The sequence below is a fragment of the Leucoraja erinacea genome, chromosome 27 (assembly GCF_028641065.1).
Source record: "Leucoraja erinacea ecotype New England chromosome 27, Leri_hhj_1, whole genome shotgun sequence".
NCBI classification, from domain to species: domain Eukaryota; kingdom Metazoa; phylum Chordata; class Chondrichthyes; order Rajiformes; family Rajidae; genus Leucoraja; species Leucoraja erinaceus.
Window position 1 is genome coordinate 60,177 of NC_073403.1, and position 13,306 is coordinate 73,482.

Sequence of the window (13,306 nt, forward strand, 5' to 3'; positions counted from 1 at the left end):
TTACGATTAATATTTGATAATAGCATTGCATCCCAATTAACCTGTTATCTAATTATCGAACAAAAGATGAGGGAAAAGCACAGGGTTTTCTTTATCTGAAGCTGCCTATGATCTTTCTCTAGACTATATCAATGCTGTTAAGGGGTCTTGTCATTAATTTCCCCCTGACATATAACAGCAATTAAAAGACATTTGGACAGTACATGGATAGTAAAGGTTTAGACGGAAGACACAAAATGCCAGACCAGCGAGTGGCCTACTCGTGCACCTATTTTCTACGTTTCTATGAGTAACTCTGCATCAGGCAACATTCCTGGAGAACATAGACAATAGGTGCAGAAGTAGGCCATTCGGCTCTTCAAGCCAGCACCGCCATTCAATGTGATCATGGCTGATCATCCCCAATCAGTACCCCATTCCTGCCTTCTCCCCATATCCCCTAACTCCGCTATCTTTAAGAGCCCTATCTAGCTCTCTCTTGAAAGTATCCAGAGAACCGGCCTCCACTGCTCTCTGAGGCAGAGAATTCCACAGACTCACAACTCTGTGAGAAAAAGTGTTTCCTCGTGGGAATTAACCTTGTAAACCTGCGCTGCACTCCCTCAATAGCAAGAATGTCCTTCCTCAAATTAGGGGACCAAAACTGCACACAATACTCCAGGTGTGGTCTCACTAGGGCCCTGTACAACGCAGATGAGTGACATTTTGGGTTCTCAATGCCAGACTAGTCAGGCTCAACTGGGTTGTCTTTCCCTGCTGATTCTGCCAAGCCCGTTCCTTGGCTGTGGTTTCGTTAGATGGTAAAGTTGATGGGAATCTCACACATCCATTCATGTGCATCAATAATTAGATGACGAGGCTATTGAAAACACTCATGGTTGAGTACACATTCTGAGGTTTTACGTGCCTCGTACATGTTTTTGTCTCTCCAGCTACGTCACATTGCTATATAAAGAAACTGCTTCAATGTCGCTCAAGTTGTAGTGATTGTTTGTGTTGCCATATGGCCAATCTAGTAGGCAGGTTATAACCATATAACCATATAACAATTACAGCACGGAAACAGGCCATCTCGACCCTTCTAGTCCGTGCCGAACACATATTCTACCCTAGTCCCATATACCTGCGCTCTGGTTATGATCTTGTTATCGTCAGCAATCTACATCCTCTATTCATCCATGATTAGCAAACCCAGCCAGGGTTTCCATATTTCCATCTTATTTGTGAATACAGTTGGTTATCATTTAACCGTCATCTTTATGATGCCATTCTTCATTTGTTGTGGGTTTATTGGTTTGCCGGGCCTGAACCATCCGGGCCCACTGTGTCTGTACAGATTGCTGATGTTGGCACATCTGTGGGGATATTGGTTATCCTGCATGCCCTGCTGGGTTTGCAGTGGCTGCTGCAAGCGTGTCTGAGAAGTCATTGGTTCATTCATTTCATATGAAGAAAGACTGGATAGACTCGGCTTGTACTCGCTAGAATTTAGAAGATTGAGGGGGGATCTTATAGAAACTTACAAAATTCTTAAGGGGTTGGACAGGCTAGATGCAGGAAGATTGTTCCCGATGTTGGGGAAGTCCAGGAACAAGGGGTCACAGTTTAAGGATAAGGGGGAAATATTTTAGGACTGAGATGAGAAAATCATTTTTCACACAGAGAGTGGTGAATCTCTAGAATTCTCTGCCACAGAATGTAGTTGAGGCCAGTTCATTGGCTAAATTTAAGAGGGAGTTAGATGTGGCCCTTGTGGCTAAACGGATCAGGGGGTATGGAGAGAAGACAGGTACAGGATACGGAGTTGGATGATCAGCCATGATCATATTGAATGGCGGTGCAGGCTCGAAGGGTCCGAATGGCCTAATCCTGTACCTATTTTCTATGTTTCTATGGTTGCCTGATATGCCCTTTTCCAACCATGGACTCTATAGCATCATGAATGCTCTTAAGATACTGATGGTCAGCCGAGTTATTAAGCTCGAGGCATGTTTTGTGGATGTCCTTCATCGGTAGATCTTTAAGTCATCCATCAGACACCCACCATAAACGCAAAGTACTTGGTGTTTTGTCCCTTTGATCCCTCTCTTGACTTTTTCAGCCAGGTGTTGGTATTTTGCGTTCTTCTCGCTCCATGTTTTTGTGAGCGATCTATCTTTGCATTATTTACACGTGGACACTGTCGGAGATGTCGAGGTTGTGCGGGAGACTGGAGATGTGTTTCGGTCTCCCGGGCAACCTCACATCTCCTAGTCTTTCCATCGTCTCGTGCATCTGCTTGGATACAGATTGCATCTTATTGGAAGGAATGAATGAGTCTTTATAAACTGCTGCGCTTTACATTTGTTGTTATAAGTGATGCAGGATTTTGTTTTTTATTCCATATCGCTGGTTTACCCATTTCTGGAACTCGAGCTCTCTCCAACTACAGTCGCTGTCACTGCGTTTTGTCTTCTACTCCCCGCCCTCCCCGCCCCCCCTCTCTCCCCTCCTCCTCCATTCCTCGTCCCGCCCCACCTCGCCCCGCCCCCTCCGCTCCCTCCTCCATTCCTCGCCCCCCCCCCCTCCGCTCGCCCCGCCCCGCTCGCCCCGCCCCGCCCCCTCCGCTCGCCCCGCCCCCTCCGCTCCCCCTCCTCCATTCCTCGCCCCGCCCCCCGCCTCGCCCGCCCCGCCCCCTCCGCTCGCCCCGCCCCGCTCGCCCCGCCCCTCCTCCTCCTCCATTCCTCGCCCCGCCCCGCTCGCCTCGCCCCGCCCCCTCCGCTCGCCCCCGCCCCGCTCGCCCCGCCCCTCCTCCTCCTCCATTCCCCGCCCCGCTCGCCCCGCCCCGCGGGAAGTGACGATGAGGTCCACCCGGATGTTGTTGGTGCGGCACCGTGACCTCACGTGACCCGGGCCTAGCCGGGCGATGGGCGGCGGCCGCAGGTACAACGGGCCCGAGTCTCTCCTCTACTCTCCGCAGCACCGGGCGTCCGGGCCCAGCCGCTGCTACTCAATGCGGGTCGTTTCCCCCATCCCCCTTGATTAGTGCGGATGTCAGTGGTTATGGGGAGAAGGCGGGAGAATGGGATTAGGAGGGAGAGACAGATCAGCCATGATTGAATGGCGGAATAGACTTAGAAACATAGATGCAGGAGGAGGCCATTCGGCCCTTCGAGCCAGCACCGCCATTCATTGCGATCATGGCTGATCGTCCCCTATCAATAACCTGTGCCTGCCTTCTCCCCATATCCCTTGACTCCACTAGCCCCTAGAGCTCTATCTAACTCTCTCATAAATCCATCCAGTGATTTGGCCTCCACTGCCCTCTGTGGCAGGGAATTCACAACTTCACAACTCTGGGTGAAAACGTTTTTTCTCACCTCAGCCTTAAATGACATCCCCTTTATTCTAAGACTGTGGCCCCTTGTTCTGGACTCGCCCAACATTGGGAACATTTTTCCTGCATCTAGCTTGTCCAGTCCTTTTATAATTTTATATGTTTCTATAAGACCCCCCTCATCCTTCTAAACTCCAGTGAATACAAGCCCAGTCTTTTCAATCTTTCCTCATATGACAGTCCCGCCACCCCAGGGATCAATCTCGTGAACCTAAGCTGCACTGCCTCAATCACAAGGATGTCCTTCCTCAAATTAGGAGACCAAAACTGTACACAATACTCTAGATGTGGTCTCACCAGAGCCCTATGCAACTGCAGAAGAACCTCTTTACTCCTATACTGAAATTCTCTTGTTATAAAGGCCAACATTCCATTAGCTTTCTTCACTGCCTGCTGTACCTGTAAGTCAACTTTCAGTGACCGGTGTACAAGGACGCCCAGGTCTAGCTGCACCTCCCCCTTACGTAACCTAACCCCATTGAGATAATAATCTGCCCCCTTGTTTTTGCCGCCAAAGTGGATATCCGCACATTTATCTATCTTGTTGGGCCGAATGGCGTGATTCTACTGCTATCACTCATGACCTTATGCCCTCCTCCTCTCTGGATTCACCAGGACGTTGCTTGAGGGAACACGTCATAAGGAGACTGTCTTGGAGTTGTGACTAGATGGCTGGTGTCTGTTTTTCTTGAAGTAGAGGCTGAGAATGACAACGTTTTACACCTCAATCAACTGCCTTCGGTCTCCTTTGCTTCAAAGGCAGTAACTGCAGCCTATGCCATCTTTCCTCAATGCTAAACGTTTCCAGCGCTAACAAAATAGTCAAATCTCCACTTCTGGAGTAATTGAATCTCTTCTAATGTGGCAGCCAAATTTATACACAGTGCTTGAACTGTGTTGGTACAATTCTAGCGTAACCTGCTTGTTATACGCTATCTCTCAATTTGCTTTAGTGTGTGTATGTGTGTTGATTATTGTAATTGTAACTGTAATTAATTTATTTGTCATAGTCATACCAAAAAAGCAACAAGACATACATCTACATAAAAATTAACATAAACATCCACTACAGCGCACCATGATGGAAGACAATAATCTTCTTTTCTCCCGCGGTCGGGGCAGTTAAACCATCTGCAGTCGGGGCGATCGAAGCTCCCACAGCCGGCGATCGAAGCTCCCGCGATCGGGGTGGTCGAAGCTCCTGCGGTTGGTGCTCCCAAAGTCAATCCCTGACAAAGGGATCGCAAGCTCCATGATATTAAGTTTGCAGGCTCCCGCGGTTGGAGATCCTGAAGTCGATCCCCAGCAAAGGGACCGTCAGCGCCACGATGTTAGACCGCAATGCCGACTGAGATACGATACGGGAAAAGTTGCATCTCCGGCAAGGAAAGATGTTTTAAATACGTTTCCCATACCCCACATAATATAAAACTAAAGATACACTAAAACATACAGTTAACAAAAGACAGAAAACAAGAGAAATAAAGGATGTGGCAACGTACAGCTCCATCAAGTCTCTCTTAGACAATACAGATTAGCTACAATGTTTTGATGGTTTACATAAGTGGTCCAAAATTATTTCCACAGCTCAACAAGTAAATGGCGTTGCAAAAAAAAAAAACCTTCCATCCTTGCCAGTCATCTATGTCTCAAGAGGAATAAAAGCTTTTCAAATTGCAAAACTAACTTTTTTTTATCACTTCCCTTCCAGGTAGCAGACAGATACGATGGCGATGTTTCGGACTGGGATTCTTGTTTTAACATCTCCACTTCCCCTTATTCCATCACGTATTGCTCCAGTCCTGGCAGCAGCTGCTAAAATTGTGGAACATATTTTATATGTTCACTTACACCCTGGTTTGGGACTTGCAGGAAATTACATTCAACTTGCTCCAGCTTACATTCCAGCAAATCGGGAGGTGTCCCAAATACTGACACATCTATATGCAAAAAGTTCAAATGTTTGCGGTTACCTTGATGTCAGGGTGGTTCTTTCAAATATTAAAAATCATTGCACAGCTCAACGACCATTTTCATCAGTCCAAACGCTTTCAGAACCACCGGAGGTAGTCCTAACAGACTACAGTGTCGTAGACTTAAATCAATCCAATTTAGTTATGCAATGTTTGGAAAAATATATCCTGAGCTGCTACACTTGCAAACCCAACTTGAGGGGCATGTTTTTACCATGTGGGGTTGACGATACAGAAAATCTCTGCCCTGATATGGAGGATTCCAGTCTGTGTGAAAGTATTCCAAACTACAGTGATGTTGTATTAGGGGGCACCTTCGACCGACTCCACTGTGCTCACAAGATCCTTCTCAGTATGTCATGCCTTCTTACAAGAAAACGTTTATTAATTGGAGTGTCTGATGGCGAATTACTAAATAGTGAGTATCAAGTGCATCTACCAGTATATTTATTCGGTTTAATTCAGCCTGTTGTCAAATTGTCAAGATACACCTTATATTCTGTGAGTGATCACGATGGCAGTCAATAGACAATAGGTGCAGGAGGAGGCCATTCGGCCCTTCAAGTCATTTGAATTTGCTTTGAAAATCTATACCTCAAAGAGCTAAAAGGTCTAAAAGTGAAGTGTTGGATAGTACTGGAGCACTTTATTTAATTGTGAAATTAATTGGCTGATATTGTAATGTTGGACTAAATTTTAACATTTTTGTACTCCAACCACTCCAATCACTGAATGAATGCTGATATGTTTCCAATTTGACTTGAAGACAAACCTCCAGGCGATTCCAAGTGCCTCCTATTCCTGTCATTCGTTTTGAGAGATTGTGTGTTTATGAGATGCCTTTCCGAGAAACGTTGTCCATAGAACAGTAAGGTATAGGAATGGTTCCTTCGGTCTAAAATGTTTGGCAACCTCAATGGTGTTTTAAACTGCCAGCATGGTGTATAATCCTTCAGTTTCCTGCCTGTTTATGTGTGTCTCTCTCACATGTCGATGAGTTCGGTCAAAGGACCTGTTTCCTTACTGTTTGATTTTGTAAGCCTGATTTATGTATTCTGTCCTCATAGGACACAACCCTACAATTTTCCCTCCCTCTGCCATCCCCCATGCCATTTTAGTAATCAATCTGGTGAATATTTATAGCACTGCCGCAATGGCAACTATATTTCTTGGGTAGGGAGACTGTACCAGTACGCAATTTTCTAAATATGTCCTGCTTTGTTGAGGTACGATGTGTTAACTCTTGAAAAATAATGGAAATCTGAAGATAAATCACAGAATGCTGAGAATAAACATCTGTTTGGGCAGCAAAACCTTTTGTGCCACCAGACTGCCCATTCCACAATCCTATCAACATCAATTTTAATTGTACTTTTCTTTCCCCACCCCGTACTCAATAGATTACCAGACTTCTAAGCTCTCTGCTACCCTCAGATTTCAACATTATACCCTTCATACCTTCTCCTGTTCGGTATTCAGTAGGTTTTATTCCATCAGCATCAGTTGGTCTGGGACTTCCACAAACATTTTTTGAAACTGTTTCATAAAACATTACTTCATTCTAGCTAACTAGCCAACCAAAATACTCAGTTTAATGAAGCTAAGTTTACTGGCTTTCCAATGTTAATTAAGACCACCATACTTTTCAGTGTGTTTGAAAACATCGCTATCACGGCGGTTAAAAGAAGATAGACCCAAAATGCTGAAGTAACTCAGGCAGCATCTCTGGATAGAAGGAATGGGTGATGTTTCGGGTCGAGACCCTGGAGACTGAACTTCAAGGGAGAGGGAGTAACAGAGATAAAATGTAAGAGATCAAAAGAGATGAAGATCAAGGAAAATGTAGAATAGATCGTTGTTAGTTAGGAGAAGCTGACAACAAAACAAACAGATAAAATGTAATCAGGGACAGAGAACTGCGGTGGGGGAGGGATGGAGAGAGGGAAAGCAAAGGTTACTTGAAGCTTGAATTCATACTGCTGGGATGCAAGCTGCCCAAGCGAAATATGAGGTGCTGTTCCTCCAATTTGCACTGGGCCTCACTCTGACAATGGAGGAGGCCCAGGATAGAAACATCAGTGTGGGAATGGGAGGGGGAAGTTAAATTGTTTAACAACCGGGAGATCAGGTAGGTTTAGGTGGACTGAGCAGAGGTGTTCAGCGAAACGATCACCGAGCCTGCGCTTGGTCTCGCCGATATATCCGAGTCATAGAAACATAGAAAAATAGGTGCAGGAGCAAGCCATTCGGCCTTTCGAGCCAGCACCGCCATTCAATATGATCATGGCTGATCATCTTTAATCGGCACCCCATTGCTGCTTTTTCCCCATATTCTTTGATTCCCTTGGCCCTAAGAGCTAAATCTCTCTTGAAAACATCCAGTGAATTGGCCTCCCCTGACTCTCAGACTGAAGAAATGTCTCAACCCATAACGTCACCCGTTCCTTCTATCCAGAGATCCTGCCTATCCTGCTGAGTTACTCCAGCCTTTAGTGTCTATGTTTAACAAAATGTTATGTTCATTGCAGATAAAGTACTGAAGGAGTTGATTGAACCGTACCAAGATCGTGTGAAGAAGGTTAGGGAGTTCCTTTTGGATGTGAATCCTGCTGTACAATACGAGCTTGTTTCTCTGAGAGAACGCTATGGACCATCTATTACTGATTCGAAACTGAAGTGTATTGTTGTTAGTGATGAAACCCAAAAGGGTGGAGAAGCAGTGAACCGGAAGCGACAAGAAAATGTACGTAGACAACAAAGGACATTTCTAAAACACAGAACAACAATTTAAAATGTTTTAACTTTTGTGAAATGTCCTAAAGGTCTTTGGTTACACCAATCTTTGTTAAAGTTACATGACCATATTAACACACAGCCAAAGATGCATCACAATACCACAGAAGTTCTTTTGTTATGAAAAGTGGAGAAGTTGTATTCCGTCCTTTCAGAATGTGTGAGGGACTCTGAGCATGTGTCTGTGGGGGGGGGGGGGGGGGAGGGACGCGCGTGAGAGGCACTCATTGGGTGAGTGTGTGAAGGGTAAGCGTGTAAGGCTCTGGGTGAGAGTGATTCTTTTTCACAGAGAGTTGTGAGTCTGGAATTCTTTGCTTCAGAGGGTGGTGGAGGCCGGTTCTCTGGATACTTTCAAGAGGGAGCTAGGTCAAACTCTTAAAGATAGTGGAGTCAGGGGATATGGGAAGAAGGCAGGAATGGGGTACTGATTGGAGATGATCAGCCATGATCACATTGAATGGCAGTGCCGGCTCGAAGGGCCGAATGGCCTACTCCTGCACCTATTGTCTATTGTGATGGGTGAGTGTGTAAGGCTCTGTGTGGGTGAGTGCGAGGCGTGCTCTTTGGGTGGGTCTTAGTAATTGCCATGTCTCTAACAGCAGCAGATTCATAACTTCTACCACTTAAATAAACAAGGGCAGCAGGCCCAAGCCTTTTGTGTGTTATTGCTATTTGCTGATATCCTTCCCATTGTAGTAACATTGCTGCTTCCTGTATTTTAGATCTGTTCTCTGTATGGTTAAAAAATCTAATCGTTTTTTTTTTCAGGATCTACAAGAGTTGGTATTGCATAAGATCAGTCTGATTAAAGATGTCCATCACACACACAATGAGGAAGAAAAAATCAGTTCATCCACACTCAGAAAGCGACTGTTAGGATCTTTGCTTATACCTCCCAAAGTAAGTGCCACTACAGTCTTTCAGGACAACATCACAGAGTCTATTGGTGCTGAGATTAGTACTGCTGCTGTATTTGTTGCTGCTGGGTTGTATTGGTACGGTGCCATCTGTTATAGGAAATATATTGTCAGGTTTGAAAGGGTTCAGAGAAGATTTACGAGGATGTTGCCAGGTCTAGAGGGTGTGAACGATAGGGAGGTTGAGTAGGCAGGATCTCTATCCTTGGACTGCAGGAGGATGAGGGATGATCTTATGGAGGTGTACAAAATCATGAGAGGAATGGATCGGGTAGATGCACAGAGTCTCTTGCCCAGAGTAAGGGAATCGAGGAACAGAGAACATAGGTTCAAGGTGGGAAAAAGATTTAATAGGAATCTGAGGGGTAACACGGTGGGTGTATGGAACAAGCTGCCAGATAGAAACATAGAAAATAGGTGCAGGAGTAGGCCATTCGGCCGTTCGAGCCTGCACAGCCATTCAATATGATCATGGCTGATCATCCAACTCAGTATCCTGTACCTGCCTTCTCTCCATACCCCCTGATCCCTTTAGCCACAAGGGCCACATCTAACTCCTTCTTAAATATAGCCAATGAACTGGCCTCAACTACCTTCTGTGGCAGAGAATTCCACATTCACCACTCTCTGTGAAAAATGTTTTTCGCATCTTGGTCCTAAAAGACTTCCCCATTATCCTTAAACTGTGACACCTTGTTGATGAGGTGTTGAGGCTGGGACTATCCAAACATTTAAGAGACAGTTAGAAAATAGGTGCAGGAATAGGCCATTTGGCCCTTCGAGCCATTCAATATGATCATGGGTGATCATCCAGAATCGGTACCCCGTTCCTGCTTTTTCCCTATATCCCCTGATTCTGTTAGCCCTAAGAGCTAAATCTAACTCTCTTGAAAACGAGAAAATAGGATTAGCTTAGATGGGACATCTTAGTTGGCATAGAAGAGTTGGGCTGAAGGGCTTGTTTCCATGCTCTGACTCTAAAACTTCTCTCCATTATTTATTTCCATCAAGAATATTGCTTGATAAAGTCCTGTCTTTCTTGTTGTCCCTATTATCTCTCAGGTTTCCAACTGACATACCTAACAGAGACTGTAAAGCAAGGTTTAACACAAATTAATCTTCATTAGCACTCAAATTTCTTAAACATACATAAAACTAACCTCAACTGCCACAGATGCTTTGTAGGAAGTATCCTATCGGGATACAACAAAGATTAGTTTGGGAACAGCTCTACCCAAGACTGTAACAAATTGCAGAAAGTTGTAATGTCTACATACTCAATAAAGAAAAATCCCCAAACACCTGTCCATCAGATCAGAAACGCTCTTCAGGAGTCGGGTGTGGATTTGTCAATGACCACTGTGCAGGAGATATCATGAACAGAAATACAGAGGCTAAACTGCAAGATGCAAACCACTGGTAAGCTGCAAAGATAGGATGACCAGGTTACAGTTTGCCAAGTACTTGGAAGAGCAACCACAGCCTGGAAAAAAAGGCTTGTGGACAGATGAGACAAAGATTAACATATCAGAGTGATGGCAAGAGTAAAGTATGGAGGAGAGAAAGAACTGCCCAAGATCCAAAGCATACCACCTCATCTGTGAAACACGGTGGTGGGATTGTTGTGGCCTGGCCATGTATGGCTGCTGAAGGTACTGGCTCACTTATCTTCATTGATGATACAACTGCTGATGGTAGTAGCATAATGAATTCTGAAGTGTATAGACACATCCTATCTGCTCAAGTTCAAACAAATGCCTCAAAACTCATTGGCCGGCGGTTCATTCTACAGCAAAACAATGATCCCAAACATACTGCTAAAGCATCAAAGGAGTTTTTCAAAGCTAAAAAATGGTCAATTCTCGAGTGGCCAAGTCAATCACCTGATCTGAACCCAATTGAACATGCCTTTTATATGCTGAAGAGAAAACTGAAGGGCACTAGCCCCCAAAGCACCGGGCTAGTCTCCTTCTAAACTCATTTAGGACCAATGAGTTTTGAGGCATTTGTTTGAACGTGCAGATACACTTCAGAATTCATTATGCTGCTACCATCCACAATTGTATCATCAATGAAGATAAGTGAGCCAATATGTTCAGTAGCCATACATGTCCAGGCCATAACACCCCCACCACTGTGTTTCACAGATGAGATGGTATGCTTTGGATCTTGGGCAGTTCCTTCTCTCCTCCATACTTTGCTCTTGCCATCACTCTGATATAAGTTAATAGAAACATAGAAATTAGATGCAGGAGTAGGCCATTCGGCCCTTCGAGCCTGCACCGCCATTCAATATGATCATGGCTGATCATCCAACTCAGTATCCCGTACATGCCTTCTCTCCATACCCTCTGATCCCCTTAACCACAAGGGCGACATCTAACTCCCTCGTAAATATTAAATATAGCCAATGAACTGGCCTCTTCGTCTCATCTGTCCACAAGACCTTTTTTTCCAGAACTGTGGTTGCTCTTTTAAGTACTACTTGGCAAACTAACCTGGCCATCCTATTTTTGCAGCTAACCAGTGGTTTGCATCTTGCAATGTTGCCTATGTATTTTTTTTCATGAAGTCTTCTGCAGACAGTGGTCATTGACAAATCCACACCTGACTCCTGTAGAGTGTTTCTCATCTGTCGGACTGGTGTTTGGGGATTTTTCTTTATTATAGAGAGAAATCTTATGTCATCGCCTGTGGAGGTCTTCCTAGGCCTGTCAGTCGCTTTGCGATTAGTAAAGCTAACCAGTGCTCTCTTTCTTCTTAATGATGTTCCAAACAGTTGATTTTGGTAAGCTTATGGTTTGGCTGATGTCTCTAACAGTTTTATTCTTGTTTCTCAGTCTCATAATGGCTTCTTTGACTTTCATTGGCACATCTTCGGTACTCATGTTGATAAACAGCAATACAAGTTTCCAAAGGTGATGGAAAGACTGGAGGAAAGGCTCGGTGCTGAGGCTCTCATATACCTGCATTAATGAGGCATTTAAACACATCTGAACAATTACAAACACTCGTAAAGCCATGTTTCCCAAACATTATGGTGCCCTGAAATGGGGGGACCATGTATAAGCACAGCTGTAATTTCTACATGGTGAAACCAAAATGTACAAAAATGGCCTTTATTAAAATCTGACAATGTGTACTTTAACCACATGTGATTTTTTTCTATTACAAATCTCAAATTGTGGATTACAAAGGCAAATAAATAAATCGTAGGTCTTTTCCCCAAACATTATGGAGGGCACTGTATCTCCAACACTTTCCTATCAATGTCTCTGCCCAAATATGTTTTAAATGTTGTTATAGTACCTGCTTAAACAACCACCTCGGGCAGCTCATTCCATACACCCACCTGTGTTTAAAACGTTGCCCCTGAGGTTCCTATTCAATCTTTTCTCTCTCATCTTAAAACTATGTCCTCTGGTTTTTGATTCCCCTACTCTGGGTGAAAGGCTCTGTGCATTCATCGTATCTATTCCCCTCATATTCTTATATACCTTTACAAAATCATCTTTCAGCCTCCTTCGCTCTCAGGAATAAAATCTGAGCCTACCAAGCCTTTCCCTACAGCTCAATCGCAGCAACATCCTCATAAATCTTCTCTGCACTCTTTCCAACATAAAGGCATTCTTCCTTTATGGAGGAGGGTGACCAAAACTAAACACTCCAAATGCAGGCTCACCAATGTCTTGTACAAGTTCAGTTTAATTTATTGTCACGTGTACCGAGATACAGTGAAAAGCTTTTTGTTGCGTGCTAACCAGTCAGTAGATAGTGAGAACACTGATGTGCCTTCCCGAGCCACCATTCGCCGTGATAGTATTTCAGTCACAGTCACAGAGGCCGACAGAAGAAGATCCTTCAGAGGGGTGAACCCTCAGAAAGCTCCTGGTCCTGATGGTATACCCGGTAGTGTTCTAAAAGCCTGTGCAGACCAACTGGCTGGAGTTTTTACGGACATTTTCAACCTCTCACTTCTGAGGTCTGAGATTCCCACCTGCTTTAAAAGGGCATCAATATTGCCGGTGCCCAAGAAGAGCAAGGTGACGTGCCTGAACGACTATCGACAAGTGGCACTAACGTCTGTGGTGACAAAGTGCTTTGAGAGGTTGATTATGAAGCATATCAACTCCTACTTCGACAAGAACCTCGACCCACTGCAGTTCGCTTACCGCCACAACAGGTCAACGGTGGATGCAATCTCACTGGATCTCTACTCTACTCTGGACAACAAGATCTCATATGTC

At 44.7% G+C, this 13,306-nt stretch overlaps 1 protein-coding gene across 1 annotated transcript in view; it reads left to right on the forward strand.

Annotated features, from left to right (window-relative positions):
- The first annotated feature begins 2,816 nt into the window (after nt 1-2,816).
- Nucleotides 2,817-13,306, forward strand: part of coasy (CoA synthase) — a 32,805-nt gene continuing 22,315 nt past the window's right edge. The window contains exons 1-4 of the mRNA XM_055656736.1: nt 2,817-2,922; nt 5,088-5,767; nt 7,878-8,092; nt 8,911-9,042. Coding sequence (XP_055512711.1) covers nt 5,104-5,767; nt 7,878-8,092; nt 8,911-9,042 — 1,011 coding nt within the window. The 5' untranslated portion in view covers nt 2,817-2,922; nt 5,088-5,103. The remainder of the gene's footprint in view (nt 2,923-5,087; nt 5,768-7,877; nt 8,093-8,910; nt 9,043-13,306) is intronic.